The sequence below is a fragment of the Purpureocillium lilacinum genome, assembly GCF_023168085.1.
Source record: "Purpureocillium lilacinum CBS 284.36 DNA, scaffold_5, whole genome shotgun sequence".
Taxonomy (NCBI): Eukaryota; Fungi; Ascomycota; class Sordariomycetes; order Hypocreales; family Ophiocordycipitaceae; genus Purpureocillium; species Purpureocillium lilacinum.
In genome coordinates this window covers 3448469-3463830 of record NW_027072115.1, presented here as the reverse complement: position 1 = coordinate 3463830, position 15362 = coordinate 3448469, and the positions used below count along the sequence as shown (strand labels likewise).

The following is a 15362-nucleotide window of genomic DNA, read 5'->3' as shown; positions in this document are numbered from 1 at the left end:
GTCGATGGCATTGTTCGGGGCACATGGCCTTTGAGACAGTCCAAGTAAAATTGTCGACCCCAATCGCTTGAGTCGAGAACCCCCAGCACCAGCGGGCCGGCGAGGGCACGGGGCGAGTCGTGCCCTGTCCTTGCACGGACGACTTGAAGCGCGCTCGCCGTCCTGTACAGGGCGAGGGTACGAATTATTCATCCTGCAGCACAGGAGCTGAGGCAGAGCAAGGCAAGGCAAAGCAAGGCAACGACGCCTGCGTGCCAGCCCAGGCAGGTATGCCCCTGTACAAGTACGCCTCCTGCCACTGCGCCGTCGTGCCACAGATCTCACTCGCAAGGACTCCCTGATGCGAGATGACTCGAGGCCGGGCGCGCATAGTAACCCGTATCTGACGAAAGAAGGGCATCCGCTGTTGCATGCATGTCCATGGCCCAGCCACGCCCCGCCGTTTGCCCCTTGTTTGCTTTTTCCCTGACAGGCAGGACTTGGTGAGCGACGTCGCCGCCGCCGCCGCCGCCAGACCGCATCCTTGGTTCCATGCAGGCATCGCGGTCGAGGTGATGCTCGAGCCATGCGGCTGACTTTCTGGAAGGGGGGCCCCCAAGGCAGGCATCGCCACTGGTGCCACGCCTCCGCCGCCTTCATTAAACGCTGCAGCAGAGGTTGATTGCCGACGCAGCTCGGTGTCCAACCTCTGACTCTGGCATGTTTTGGGCCCCGGGGCGCATCGTCGACGCCGGACGTCTCGCGTCGCACGCCGTTGCCAGGCCATTCCCGGCTGTTGACGACGCATGGTCCGATCCAAGCGCGCGAGACGGTGCTCGGATGAAACGACTGACCCGCTGCAGCCGCCGGAAGCCCAGAGTTGCGTGTTGCCGCCGTTGCTGGAAACGTCCGAGCCGTGTCTTTGGCGATGTGGGAAAACGTGCGAGCAGAGCCTCCCTTGAGAGCAAACTTCCATACTGCGTACATGCGATCGCCCCTCTGCGGAGACTGCAAAACATGCACGTAGTATGTAGCCTCCCCGAGCGCCCCAGTTTCCACTATTAGACACGCACCTCTGTACTCTTTATTTCCAATTGAGACGCCTTTTTGAATACGGAGCACAGTGATTCGTATGCATGACATCCACAGGTCATTTGAGCGGCAGGCCACGGGAGGAGCCAAAAGGATGGGGGGCTTCGGGCAAGTCAATCTCGTGGGCTTTCACCGCGGCACTGTCTCGTACCTCGCAACTCCATCACCAGCATTCCTTGGGGGGAGGGGGGCTCTGCAGCGGCAGTCCGTCCATCCCTGATTAGTCTCTCCGTACCTTGGCTATACCACATCATAGCACGTCACGGCACAGGGCTGGGCGGGCTGAGCACAGCTCCACAAGACATGGCATCCATGGTGATGGAGCGGCCCAGCCGTTTGCCCCTCGCTCGACGCATGCACCAAGCACGTACATCTTACATGGCATCATGTACGGAGGAGAAGGAGGAGATTCAAAGTGCGTATCTAGATACGTACATACGAGCGGGATCGCGCGCCAACACGCATGGTCTCCATCGGGACGCGCCCTTCCCTCCTCCCGAGCGGCCAAAGTCAGTGTTTGAGTCGAGTTGCCAAAACAAACACACACACGACAACATGGCAAGCGACTCAAGGGAGGATTCCGTGACTGGCCAGCGACGTCGCAGTGGCCCTGCCCGGTGGCATCCACTGGTCTGTTTGAAAACCTGCTGGGGACAGGCCCTTGCTCGAAATGGGCAACCCAGCAGGGCCCGGCCCAACGGCGAGAAGAGGGCGCCAGGCCCAATCACGGCAGCGTCGAAGGGGGGGGCCTTTCCTCCTCTCCCCCAAGGCCCCCGTCAGCGGCTCCCCGGGTGGTGAGGCGGTCGCTGTCGGGGCGCTGCAAAGGTCCATCCATGGCAGGAAGCATGGGCATCCGTGGGACATGATGGCGGGCTGCGCCAGTGCGCTACTGTGCCTCCACCCGCTGCTGGGCCCGCCGGGGGAGCTGGGCTGGGCTCGGCTGGACGACAACTGGAGCCTCGGCGCTGGACCCCGCTGCAGACTGGACGCGAGCCTGCGGCGCTAGAGGCTCAGCGGCTCCTCCGATCGAGCTTCCAGGTCCCCCCAGTGGAGCGCTCCAGCCAGCGCGCCCAGGCCAGCAGACGGCCGGCCATCCCTGCAGCGGCGATCCATCCCGGCCGGCCTGGACGGGGGACATGGGGGGCTCCTCGCCTGCTGGGCATTGCTGGGGCAGTCGCTGGGGGGGCCCGTGTGCGAGCGCGTGCGCTTGCAGCTCCGTCAGCGTAATCTCCAGGTTGCTGGCGCCGGCGCGCCCTCAGCAGCGGACACGGCGATGCGCCCTCGGTGACGAGAGGTTGCTGGTCGTGGTGGCTCGGGCCCAAGCTCCATTTGGGGCCACTCGCTTTGTCGTCACCTCACGGCAGGCTTCCGAGGCATGAGATCGGGGTCGATGGGGTGTCGGCTGCCCTTTTTTCCCCTTGGTGTGTGTGCGTGTGCGTGTTTGTGTTTGTGTGTGGCCGCTGACCTGGGCTGCGCGCGTCCGCTCTCTGTTTCCCTCTCATCCCAACCGTGGAAACGCTGAGGTGCCGGCTTGAAGGTTCCATTCGTACCTGAACCTACGGAGCGCCTGCGCCGCCGCCGCCGCCCTGTGTGGCTCCCCGCCCCCATTGGATTGGATTGGATTCATTGCTCCCAGTCTCGTTTTCCCGCTAGCCACCACCGCCTGCCCGCCCAAGCCAGCGCACCACCGCCGCCGCCGCAGCCTGCCATCCGTCCACCCTCCAGCTCCCCCAGGGCACCACCACGACCACTACTGCTACCACTACCACCACCACCACCACGCCCGGCGCCACCACCGCCCGAAAAAACAACAGTCACCGGCCGTATCGTCATTCTTCCCTCCTCTCGTCGTGCTCTCGCTCGCGGTCTCGTCGTGCCTCCCGCGCGCCCCATTCTCCTCTCCTTTTCCCTCTTCTGGGCCACAAGGCGCCGCCGAGCCCGCCGCCGACGACTCGACCGTCGACCGTCGACGCTGCACGCCGCCGGGCGCCCGCCAATTCGGGCGCGTTTCCTTTGGGTCCTGTCTTCCCCACACGCTCGCCTCTCCCGCGCTGCATCGCGCATTCCTTGGTGGAGAGAGAGCACGACAAATCCACGGGCCGCAGCTCGACGACGATGCGAAACCGCCTCCCCTCGGACACCCCTCAGAGCACCCGCGTCTAGATTCTAGAATGTTTGCCCTGGCCTCGCGCTCTCCGCTTGCGTAGAGGAGGATTCCCTCGGCGACCATGCAGGCCGTTCCCACTGTAAGTTGCATGGCTCTCCCTCCCTCCCTCCACCTCTGCCGCCTCCCGAGTGATGTGTGTCACCACTCCCGCCTCGCCCTGCCCTCGACGCCCGCCCGTCTAGCTCGAACCTTACTCTCGTCCTTTCCCTCGCCTCCTGCTCCCTCGAAGCTTCGCCTTCTTCTATCCCGTCGTCATCGTCTTTGCGCGTTCGTTTCTGCTTGCAGCTCTCTGACCAATCGTCTCGTGCAGCTCGTTGGAACCGGCACTGCCGTTGCTGCGGCGGCCACCGGCTTGGTCTTTGGCCAGTCCTCGGAACCCAACCCTCCCGCCGCCACGGCTCGGGGCGCATCGCACACGAGGACGATATCGACCGACCGCGTCGTCGACCTGGACGCGTCCTACCGACCAAGCTCCAGCTTCTCCCCCGCCCGACCCGCCACGACGTCGGCCACGCCGTCCATCACAGCCGACTACTCGTACCCCCCGGCGCTGTCTCCGCGCGACACTGTGTCTAGGCCGCCATTGTCCCGCTACCAGCGGCCGCACTCCTCGCAGCTCTCGTCTCCGAGAGGTTCCGTCAGAAGGCATTCGTTCTTGAGGCACCACGGCGACCTCTCCCCGCTGGCTGTGGCCGAGGAATCGAGGGAGTCTCTGGCGTCCAATGGCTCCTGGATGAGACGCCTGTCGATGCGTCCGCTCTCCCAGCACGGCGGCAGCAACAGATCGAGCATAATTGCCGACTCGACGTCGGTTGCCTACTCGCTCAGCTCGACATCTCCCATCCTGGCTCGGTCAAGTTCCACGGCGCCGCCCCTGCCGCCGAACAAGCTCGTCAAGCGGGCTCCCTCTACGCGCCCGGCCGAGCAGGGAGAATCGCCAGCCCGCCGCTCCAAGGGACACTTGCCTACTCTCCGTCGACCGGCCACGAGCCATCAGAGGTCCGCGACCCTCCAGCAGTTCCGGGCGGACATTGACGTGGCCGGCTCTGCCGCGCACCCCAAGTATTCGTTTGAGCAGCCAATCTGCCCGGAGGAACTGCTTGGAGCGTCACCCGTTGACAGGATACCCGCTACGCAAGCCTGGTCCGCCTGGAAGTCGTTCTTTCACCTCAGACGGGCGGCCAACTCTGCCAGCTCTGGCTCACCCGGGGACAGCAGCCCATCTGCAGCAAACTCCAGCATAGCGAGGATCTGCCCCGATAGAGGGCTGCGGCAAAGAGCCTACCTGCTGAAGCCGAGCATGATTTCCGCACCGCTGGCGCCCGGCATCCCGCCGATGCCGATGAGAGCAGAGGATGAGGTCGGGCGACACCCGCCCGCTGACACACCCAAGACTCTTAAGCCTTCGCCGGAAATCATCGCCGCGCCGCCGACGCGGACCAAGCGATCCCTCTCGGCCAGCCTCTCGACGGCAGCCAACAACTGGGTATTGAAGACGTCTGGAAGCCTGCGTCGGCCAAAGCGAGGCGTTGAGCAGCACAATGACCAGGGCGGGAATAAGCGGCACGTGTCAGCCCCAAGTAGCGGCTCGCCGCCAGCCGTGGTGCAGCACCAGCAACAGCACTACCACCACCAAGGGAGCAATACGCCCGAGAAATCAGCAAGCGCCCCGATCGCCCCAACCGCGCAGGGGTCGACACTTGGCTCAGCTGCCTCTGTCCAGCAACCATCCCATAAAAGAAACACATCCTCCCCACTGCCCCCGCTTTCCATCTCGAGTTCTGCCGCTGGATTCCATGACGATTTATCGCGTTCCGGCGGGGCTCGTCACGGTCGGCCTAACCAGCCGTCCGGCAGCTCAACCAGTTCCGCTGCCATGTCGCAGCTGAGAGGATCGCACTACGAGCGATGCTCCGTCTTGGAAAGCTCAGACGGCGACGGCCGCGGCTTCACGTCGGGTGACGAGGACGACACTGACTTCAAGAGCGACACCGTTTTCGATTCGCTGCGGACCCTCTCCTCCGGCCGCGTGAGGGCGGTGGAGACGCCGCTCGAATCCGTGTACGACGAGTCGCCGCCGAGCACGGCCGGCAACGGCAGGACCAAGCGCCTCTCCATCCACGAGATGCTCGGCGGTCGCGGCTGGGATGGCGGCATCAAGATCATGGAGGAAGAGGACGAGACCTCGTCGACGCCGGTCCGTGCCACCAAACACGCGGGGACTAGCTTCCCTCTCGACGCCCGCGCGGACGAGCCCCGTTTCAGCCTAGAGTCGTCGCACAATGCTGTTTCACAACCGGCCAGGGACCTGGGTCGCTTTTCGATTGACGACGACTTTGACGAGGATTGGACCAGAGACGACGAGGGCCCATTTAACGCCCTCTCACCCCCGTCACAGGGCAACGGCAACTCGCTCACTGCCAGGGGCATGAACCCCAACGTGCGTCTCGCCCTGGCCAGTATCGAAGGCGACGCCGCGCCGCGGCTGAGAGGCGACGCCTACCGCAACGAGCGCCCGCTGAGCAACCTGTTTGATTGGAGTGAGCCGCCCGCGCACGACAAGCAGGACAGTAACGGGACTGGCTTGCGCCCCAAGACGTCGTACGCCATGCCCGAAGCAGACTTGAGAGGCGGCCGTTCCGCCACGCGAAAGGTTCCCGCGCCGCTGCACGTTCGAAGCCAGAGCGTCCCCGTCGTCCACGACTTCAATGACGAGTCGAAGCCCATGGGTGCCAAGTACGGCACCTGGGGCATGGGCACCAAGACCGTCTCTGAGGACTGGGACGAGGACTTTGAGTTTGGCGGGGCCAACAGCGACCACGACGGCAAAGGCGCCGGCGAGGTGTTTGCCGTTCCCGAGTCGATCCGTGCGACGCAGCCGAGCGTCAGGGCGCATTCGGGCCAGATCCGCGAGCTGTCGCTCCTGGTCAATGACCTGAAGCGCCTCTGCCGCCACGGGCGCGAACTGAACATGCTCAGCGGAGACCAACGAGGACTGTGGAAGGAGGCCGAAGGCATCATCGCTCTCGCCTCTCCGGATGAGGACGACGTCAACGAAGACCACCAATCCATCGCGTCCGCCACCAACACGGACGGCTTTGATATCAACGAGCGTCTCGTCGAAGATGGCTACGACGCCGCCTCGCTCGACCGCCTCGACGCCGCCATTGACAGCCAAGAGCCGGCCATGTCGAGGACGGCCGTTGTGCGAGAGCGGCAATCTCCTCGGCGCCGGTCCGTCTTCTCTCCAGAGGACGACATCTTCGGGGGCAGCCTGCCGCTGCCCGATGGCGACCCGCACTCCAACCGACCCAGTCGGCCACGGACGCCAGATAACCGACCGCCCAAGCCCAACGACGTCACCGGCATGGTCCGATCGGTCATGGAATCCGTTCAAAACCATCGTCCGCCTCCGGAACCGATGCCTTCGCCCCGGAGCAATGGCAACTCCCGTGTGCACTTTGACACCAATAGTCTGAAGGCACTGGTCAAGCGAGCCGGCGAATTGCGCGACATATTATCAGACAGCATCCGCAGAGAAGACCAAATCACCCAGAGCCCTGCGAGAACACCGCGACACGAGCGTCGTCTGGAGTCTAGCCCTGCCTTTACCCGGGTCTTTGACGACCCGGGCTCCAGTCCACCTCGGCGCAGCGCCCTCAAGAACCGCACTACAGCCTCCATCATGGAGAGTCAAACCCCGGAAAAGTCGCCATCCTCCGGCATGGGCCGGCGTGTTCCGATGATGACCGTGAGCTAGGCGGCTCGCTGACCTTTCTGCGTTACGTTTTACCTGCATTAACGGCCTGCTATATCCCTGACTCGCTGCATGAGCTCTGTACGAATCAAGCTTGTATGAACTTTTGTGAATATCAATGGCCGCGGAGCCCGGCATATTTCGGATACATACGCCATGTCTCAGCCCCGGTCGGCCACTGCATCTGCTCGATGCGCCCAGGGGCAGAGGGACAGCTTGGTCTGCGAGCCGGCGCCACCCGCGGCGTTGAAGTCGAGCACACCCATACCAGCCATCGGCTGGTTGCTACGCTATGGCCTGTCGTGCGTCCCACGAGACGAAGCCACGACAGCTGCTGGCATCGATATATACCACGCTCAGCCGAGTCGACATCGATATGTTCTGTCGTTACGCTGCATGGTACCTGGGCGGGCAACCGCCGAGTTTTACTTTGTCACTCACGCTTTCCTTTTGTGGAACATCGCGACGCCTCCGACACGTCCATGGAGACTATAATGAGATCCAGGAGTAGCTGGCGTGTCTGAGCCTCGACCATCGCCCATCTGGCGCAAAGGGCGACGGCTCAACGAACACTTGCCTCTTCCCACAGCACATGCACGAAGCCCTCGAGCCAAACAACATCACCCATCCACCGATCCACCTACCTTCACCTATCCATCACACACATACCCAACACCCGACAAACCGAAACCAAACATGGAACAAAAACGTTGACAAAATACTCGTATGATGCATTTTGACACGCGCGCGGAGCGAAGAAAAACCAAAACATTGGAGAACCTGCAAAGGGAAGAGAGACGATTTGACACATATGCACACGCCGGAGTACTACAGGATACCGGGGCGGGAGGAGCAAACCCAGGAAGGAAAAGCCCTGGGAGAAAGCGGGTAATGAGTTGGGGGTGGCGCAAAGACGCGGACCAGAAGTGAGGACGAAGGGAGAGAAGAGAGGAGAGAGAGCAGGCCAAAAGTGATGGGCGCAACGACGCGCAACTTTGGCGAAGGCGTGGCGAGCCCCCGAGCTCTGCTCGCCTTTTTGGTCACACATTACTGTTGCTTGAGTAGTCGTTTTGTTGAGTACTTGATGAAATGCATGGATAGAGCCCCCCCTGCCGCGGGGCTGATGACCACTTGGCGCTTTGTATCCTCTGGCTACTGCGTGCACTTTCGCTCTTGAACTGTCATGAACAACAGATTCGTAGATTCGCATTACGCTGGGGGCAAAGTATTGTACATGGGCGTCGTCTGAACGTCGTGGCCGTAGATTCAACGATGAACAAGTGAAACAAAAATGGACGGGTATATCCGGCGAGGGTGCACATGTGCGTGTAACCATTCTAGCCCCCCAACTCCTCCACCTTGGTTTCCCCCCTCTCCATTCCCTTCCCTTCCCTTTCCTTCCCTCCCCTATAACAACCACTCGCCGCCGGTGGTTATCTGCCCATGTTGTCCGGGTCGCCATTCACCGACGTAGTAAGGTATCCCGACGCCGCGGGGTGGATCTCCCCAGAGCTGGTGTCGAGGACCGAGACGGCGAAGACGGGGTGGTGCCTGGCGACGTCGAACCCCGAGGCTGCTGGCACAATAGAACGGACGGGTGATGGCTCCGGCGGGGGAGCCGTGGCCTCCATGAGGGCGCTCGCCTCGAGCGCATCACGGAGGGCCGTCGCCCATGCCGCGGGCGTGGCCGGGTCGTGAGCCTTTCTGACGAGCGCCTCCTCGGCCGCGGAAGCGTCCAACTCGCGGGCCTGGACGGCGTCTTCTAGCGTGGCTTGCCATTGTGTACCCGAGACGAATTCCCCAAGGAGAGGCACCGCCGTGAAGCCGCCGTCAGGCTTGTTCGTGCCTGTTGCAGCGTTGTCTGACTGCCACTGCGCCTCGGAGACGAATTCGGGCACGAGGGACAGCACCCTCTTATTCTCTGCTAGCCGACTGTTCCCACTCGCTGCGGCATCCCCCGAGCCGGCTTCAGGGCAGACGGCAAAGACGCTGTTGACCGTAGACATGCCCGTGACGCTAGAGTATGCGGAGGAATCATCGCTGCGCGGCGTCTCGCTGCCCGAGTAGGACGATGTCCCCCCGGGGGTGTTGGGCCTGATGGACGACAGCGAGACCCAGTCTTGAGTGAACGAATGTCTCGAGGGGCTGGCCCAAAGGCCCCCTGACTGGATCGTCGCCAGCGGCTTTTGCTCAGTCCTCCGATTAGGTCGTGTGTCCTGAGCGGCGGGCTTGGCGTTTCTGTCGTACACGATTGGGTTGCCGGTTTGGAACAGGCCATGAGGCTCCTCGGTGAGCTTCGCTGGAGAAGGGAGCCACAGCCCAGTGTTCAGCTCGGCCAGGCCACTCGAGGATTTGTCGCTATCTGCGGACCAGCGGCCCTGGCTCTCACTCGAGTTGCGCTCAAAGGACTCCACGCCTGGCGAGACAGTACGTGTGGCGGCTGCCGCAGGCGGCTGCTCTATAGCCGACTTCTTGTCACCCGGAGCCCACAGGGACGCGCTTTCGAGACTCTGAAGCAGCTCTGGTTTTCTGATTCTGCGATTTACGCAGTCGGGAACAAGATATTTCTCCCACGCCTTGCTGTCTGGCTGCGGGAGACCTTGCTCAACAGGCTCGAGGGGTTTTGGCGCAGACCAAAGCCTTGGTAGAGGAGTGTCTTGAAGCGACATAAGGTCGATGTCAGAGAGGGCTGCGTGTGGTTGGGAATGCGTGGCATCGACAGTTGTACGCATCGACTTGAGGACAGATGGTGAAGAAGGAATCCTTTGGCGGGCTCCTGTTCCATTTATGGCAGGTTTCGGCGGTGACCACAATGATCTGGAGTCGCAAGGGCCAGTAAGCGACCCGTCGTCTCGGAAGTCCGAGTTCGTCACTTCTTTGGACGAAATAATCGCCTCAAACAAGGCGGTAGACGGTGAAGCGGAAGCAAGCTGCAAAGTCCAAAGTGCTGGCAAGGAGGATGAAGGAGTATTTGTCAGAGTGGACTGAGCTCTCGAGCGGTCCCCGGCGGTATTTGTGTTGGACAGATCAGCCTTGCGGGAAGCGACGCGTCCGTCTCCCGCAGCCGCCACATAACCTTCCCAGGCCGTGAGTTTAGGTTGTGGAAGTCCGTGGGCTTTAGCGTCTGGAGTATAGTTGCGCTTGTCTGCCCAAAGCATCGATGTCCCTGGAAGGGTGGGAGATGGGGCCTCCCTGACCAGAGTCGTGGACGTTGGTTCATAGTTTGACGCCTCGTCATCTAGAAACGCCTCGCCGTCGAGGTAGTCGTCAACGATGGATGCAGATGCGAGTTGTTCCTCTTCTTGGCCGGGGAAAAGACTCTCCCGCGACGGTACGTTGTCGGATTTGAGCAGGCTTGCAATCTCCCACAGAGTTGCCTCGTCGAAGTCGTCGTCGCTGCTGTCCAGACTATCTTCATCGCCCTCGTCGTTTTCGTCGTAGTCCTCGAAGAATGACGCGGAGTACTTTTGAGACTGAAGGGTGCGGATTTGAGACTCAAGCGTCGGATACATTGGAGCCGTGCGAGGTATGACTGCGGATGGCGCAGCTCCCGGGGGCATCGAGAAGGTGAGGGGGATGCTGGGAACGTCTGATCTCTCCCCCCATGGGAACTGGAAGAGACCCAGTGTGTCGCGTTTCCCTTTCAAGGGTTGCGGGTCCTCTACAATATCGGGGAGGGTTGATATTCTTTTGGGTCGGCGTGGTGGTCGCATTGTCTGTGGCCGTGTGGCCTTTTGCTGAGGCCGCCGCTGCGACATGGTAGGAGAGGATGCTGATGATGGAGCGGACCGGTCACTTTTGGGTTCGCTGTTTGCAGCGCGAGATCCTTCGAGACTCGAACCCACAGGGGATCTCCTTGTTACCGGGCGCTCGGGCTCCGACTGGGGTCCGAGAAGAGGTGCTGGCGACCTTGGACTCAAGGCCTGCTTGGGCGTCTTGACTTCCATGTTACCCGATGACGAATTTGGAACGCACATGACAAATTCTGGGTATCGCTCTTTGCGGGCGCCATCAACTTCCCAGTCCTCGTTGTTCTCGTCCCTTGACGCACTGGAACGTGGACTGTCCGCGTTGTCGGGTTGTGCTTCTGTTCGGCGTCTGACGGAGGCGGAGTCGGCATTGGCATCTGGTAAGCTATCCTTAGACTCGGGCAGTGGCACAGCTTGGGGTGGCAACTCAGGCCGAGTAATGTGCACCCGGTCTGCAATAGCTGTGGTAGCAAAGTCCGGAGTGAAGAGATCGCGATCCTCAAACACCACCGGCCCCAAAGTTCTACTATCCGGGCTATTTGACTCAACAACTCTGACCATTGGTGATACATCGAGGCTAATGTTTCGCGAGTTGGTGCCGGGGGTGCTCGGAGACGAGATTGCAGTCGAGACAGAAATTCGAGTCAAGTCATCTCGCATTTGCTGCCACCGGCTTTCTTGCATGCCCATTTCCTGTTCGAGGTTCGCCAGCAGACTCAGGCGCTGCTGTTCATTCGCACCTGACTGTCCGTCAAGGTCCTCCAGCTTCCGAAGCTGCTGCTGGATTTGGTCGAGTGCCTCTCGGGGGCTCTCAAGCTGCACTGGGTCTGGCGCTGGATGTCTGCGGGGCCTCATGGGCTGGTCGAGCAACAGCGGCGGCGGCGGTGTCACGATGCGTGTCTGACCCGTGCTCTTCCTATCGGAGAAGGTTGGACACTCGTCGCCAACGCGACGGTGCCAGGACACTCTGCTGCGCTCGTCCTGGCTCAGAGCTTGATCATGCTGACCCTGCGGCATGGAGGACTGATCAAGCATGAACGTCACAGTCTCGTGGCCATCGTCGTCATCTGTCAAGACCGCGCTGTCGACTGTCCTTTGGGAGTCGTGGCCTGTCCATGTCGGCGACTTAGACAATGTTGCAGCGGCCTCTGGCTTCAAGTAGTCGCCGCCTGCATCAGGCAGTGGCGTTTTGTTGACGGCTGACCCTCTGACGCCAGAATGCACCGAGTCGGGCGACGTTGGAGATCCGTGAGTTTCGCTAGGAAGCACCATGGAAGACCGTCTGTTCGTGCCCTCGCCGGATGAACGATACCCGGCGAGAGTGCCGTACGTGTCGGACGGCCTGTCCTCTATGGGACTTATTACAGTATCGACACTGAATTTGGACACAAACTTGGAGGCGGATTGGCGTGACCGCGTCCCCGGCGCCTTGTACACGTTGCTGTCGATTGGCGGTACTTTTGGCACAAGAGGTCTCCTGGCTATGTTGTTCGCAGGCGTTGAAGGTATTGAGTCAGTCGCACTCGCAGGGAATAATTTCAACTTGTTGCCCCCAATATCTGGGAGGGACGAAGACCGTCGCCTTTGAGCGCGTATGTTGCCAGAAGCGGGCTGCTCTGATGCTGACTGACTCGCGATGCTCTGGTCTTGCTTAGAACCCAGCAATCCAGCACTAAGAGGATACGGGGTGGTCTCGGGCGAGTTGTATGCGAGAAGTGGCATGGGACTGTGATTCAACCTTGCCGATCCTCTCGAAGATGGCGAGTATCGTGATTTGCGAGGAATAGGGCGCGGTCGATGGACAACTGAGACCGCGCTCGAAGTCGGGCTCGTGTGGTCCGCGACTGGGCGCCGTTTCAGGATATCGCTCAAAGCTCGGTCCATCGCTCCCCGCGTTAGGCCACCAACATCGTCTCGCGCGCCATTGGTGAACATGACTGTTTGATCCTGCGGCTTCTCGACTTCTCTAATTGGAGTCTTCGTCGCTCTGGCTCGAGGATTGCTTGGTATCCCATTTGCCGACCTCAGCTGAACGGGTGTCTTGGGAGGCAAGGCAGGCTCGCCCTCGGCGCCCGGTGATGCTGGCCGTTGCCTAGAAGGACGGATGTTTGGCCTGACGGAGCCATTCCTGGATAGTTCGGCCAGCTGACGATGCACGAGGCGCTGGCTGCCAGAGCTCTCGAGGGCAGGTCCCTGACTGACTCGCGGGGAGAGCGGCGCGACTTGGGGAACCAGGAGTTCAACCGTATCTCTTGATGCAGGACCAGAAGGCTTTTCAGGCCTCATCTTCTCGGGTGCTGCGGTGAATCGCATCGGTTGCACCATTGCTGTAGATTCCTTACCGGCGGCTTTCACGACGTTGTCTCTTACCAACGAGGCTTCCTGCACAGGTCCTGCGGGCCCAATGCTCTGTGCTGTCTTTGGTCGTAGAGGCGACCTAGGAGGGAGCTCTGGCGGTGACGTGGCAGTTGAGATGCTCGAGGCTGCGCCATTCTGGCGGCCAGAGGCAGATGGAGGCCCGGGGGGCGTCTGACCTACCCAGAGCGTCTGCCTTGACTGCCGGGGAGACCTCCGCCTCAATTCGTCTGTCCTTGGAGATAACAACTGAGATGAAGACGTGGTCATTGCAGCTGGGACTGGCGGATTTGCGGACAACGCAATTGCCGGGCCAATCTCCTTCCTCTTGAAAGTCTGAGCTTGGTTTCGAAGTTCCTCCTGTGACAAGGCCTTCACCGGGTCAACCGGTTGAGTCGGCTCGAGTTGGCCACGACGCTCTCTTTCATTTCTTGCTGCCGTTGCCAAATCCACCGTGGTGATTTTCTTCAACGGCCCCTCTTCACTCTCAGCTGTTAGAACTGGCCGAGATATGACAGGCTTCCCTCCCTTAACACTCGGCTTCTTGAATGGGCGAGTCTGCGGTGGCGATGAAGTGATTGGTGCTCCTTGCGCCCTCATGGGAGGGAATAGCGCACCCGTGACTGGCAAACCTCCCACACCGGCCTCAGCCTGTCCAGGATTCGGACGGCTTATAATGGGGAGCCCAGACATGTCTTTTACTTGGCGGGATGATCGCGTTGCCCGCGCCGGTCGTGTCGTCGTGGAAGCCTGTCGCTGGCCAGCGAACGTCCGGTCCGCATCATCTTTCGCAGATATATCCTGAGTGCGAGAGTCGACGTTCGGAATCGCCCTCGAAGAAATATACGCTGGTCGGCTGATTGGAGGGCGGGGCGATACGTTTGCGACGCTCTTCGCAGTCAAGTTTGGCCCAAAGAAGGCCACAAATGCTGACTGTGTTAGCAGATGGAGCATGTTAACAAAGAACTGCGACATACCAATAACAAACAAGACGCCAGCTGCAGCAAGCACTATCTGAACGACAAGGTCGAGCGACGGCATGCCCAGCGTCATGGGAACGCTAGCCTTTTGTCAATGTTAGCAAGCTTGCGCAGTCGCTCGTTAGGGTAAGCCACGTACAGCAATCCACACTGCAAGGGACAGCGTGACAACAATGAGAGCTTTGCTCCGGTCCCGGTCTGCCGTCCTCTCCGACACATCCCTGAATATGCCGACAGACGAAGCCCGGATGCAGAGCATGAGGACAATAAAGGCATCGGCGGCGAGGACCGCCACGCCCAATGCAATCACGAGCGTTGTGCCGACGCAGACGGGCTTGAACTGAGGTCTCTGAACGCCAACAAAAATGCCACCGAGGATGAAACGTAGCACAATTACTGCTTGAGGGAAGAGAATACCAAACGACACCCGAACGTTGGAATTCATGCTCCAGAACAAGAATTCTTCAAGCATGATTCGGGCGAGCTGGTCGAAGCCAGAGGCAATGGCCACGGCTGCTTGACACCCGGACGCAGCCGTAGGATCGATGAGGGTAGCGACGAAGCCCGTCGCCGCCCAAAGAGACGAGCATGTGAGGAAGATGATGAGGACCAGCCTCGTTCCGTCCCGAAAGAGCGAGGAGGATCCGGAAGCGCAGTGAAGAGAAGCGGTCCCGACGGCGGCGCTCAGGACCATGCCACTGTTCCCGTTAGCTGACTTTAGGACATTGCCCAGATGGAGTCAATACTGACAAGGCAAACGTCGACGCGAGAGCCTGGCGGCTGGTCGCGTCCGCCATGGCGGCAGCGCTGCCAGGCGAGGACCTGGAAAGCAAACACCCACTCAATGGGTGAGAAGAGGGAACGAAGGAATAAGGAAACAAAGTAAGAGAATGAGAATGCTACGCCATGATGGCTCTTCACTTTACTACGCCATGTCGACCTACGACAGCCGCGCAACGACAGCAGTTCGGCTGCAGATGGAGTGAGGAAGAAGACAGTGCACGTATGCAGGGCAGAGCCATCGTTGGGGAGGGCTCGAACGGCCAAGGGGCGTCTGCAAGCGGGTTGCACGCCAACACGGACTGGCATCGTGGACTCGCGGAAGCAAGAGGCTCACACGAGGCGGCTGCCGGAGCAAGGCCATGCCTGTCGCGACGGGTCCAGGGCTGGTGTCGCATCATTGGCGGCGGGCGGACAGGCAGAGCGCCGCAGGCGTGTCTCACGCCAAAGAACTCTGACACGAGGGGGCCCCATCACCGTGTGTATCTGCGACGGCCGGCACG

The 15362-nt window shown here is 60.9% G+C and overlaps 2 protein-coding genes across 2 annotated transcripts; one reads left to right on the top strand and one right to left on the bottom strand.

Annotated features, from left to right (window-relative positions):
• Positions 1–3299: 3299 nt before the first annotated feature.
• Positions 3300–6998, top strand: PLICBS_007639 (uncharacterized protein; the record flags this gene model as incomplete). The annotated part of the gene is made up of 2 exons (XM_018321096.2): positions 3300–3317; positions 3549–6998. The coding sequence occupies 2 exons, from the start codon at positions 3300–3302 to the stop codon at positions 6996–6998; spliced, it is 3468 nt and encodes a 1155-aa protein (XP_018180993.2).
• Positions 6999–8428: 1430 nt separating this feature from the next.
• Positions 8429–14876, bottom strand: PLICBS_007638 (uncharacterized protein; the record flags this gene model as incomplete). The annotated part of the gene is made up of 4 exons (XM_065601215.1): positions 8429–14028; positions 14077–14164; positions 14219–14777; positions 14830–14876. 4 exons carry the CDS (start codon positions 14874–14876, stop codon positions 8429–8431), a joined length of 6294 nt encoding a protein of 2097 aa, XP_065457287.1.
• Positions 14877–15362: the final 486 nt, after the last annotated feature.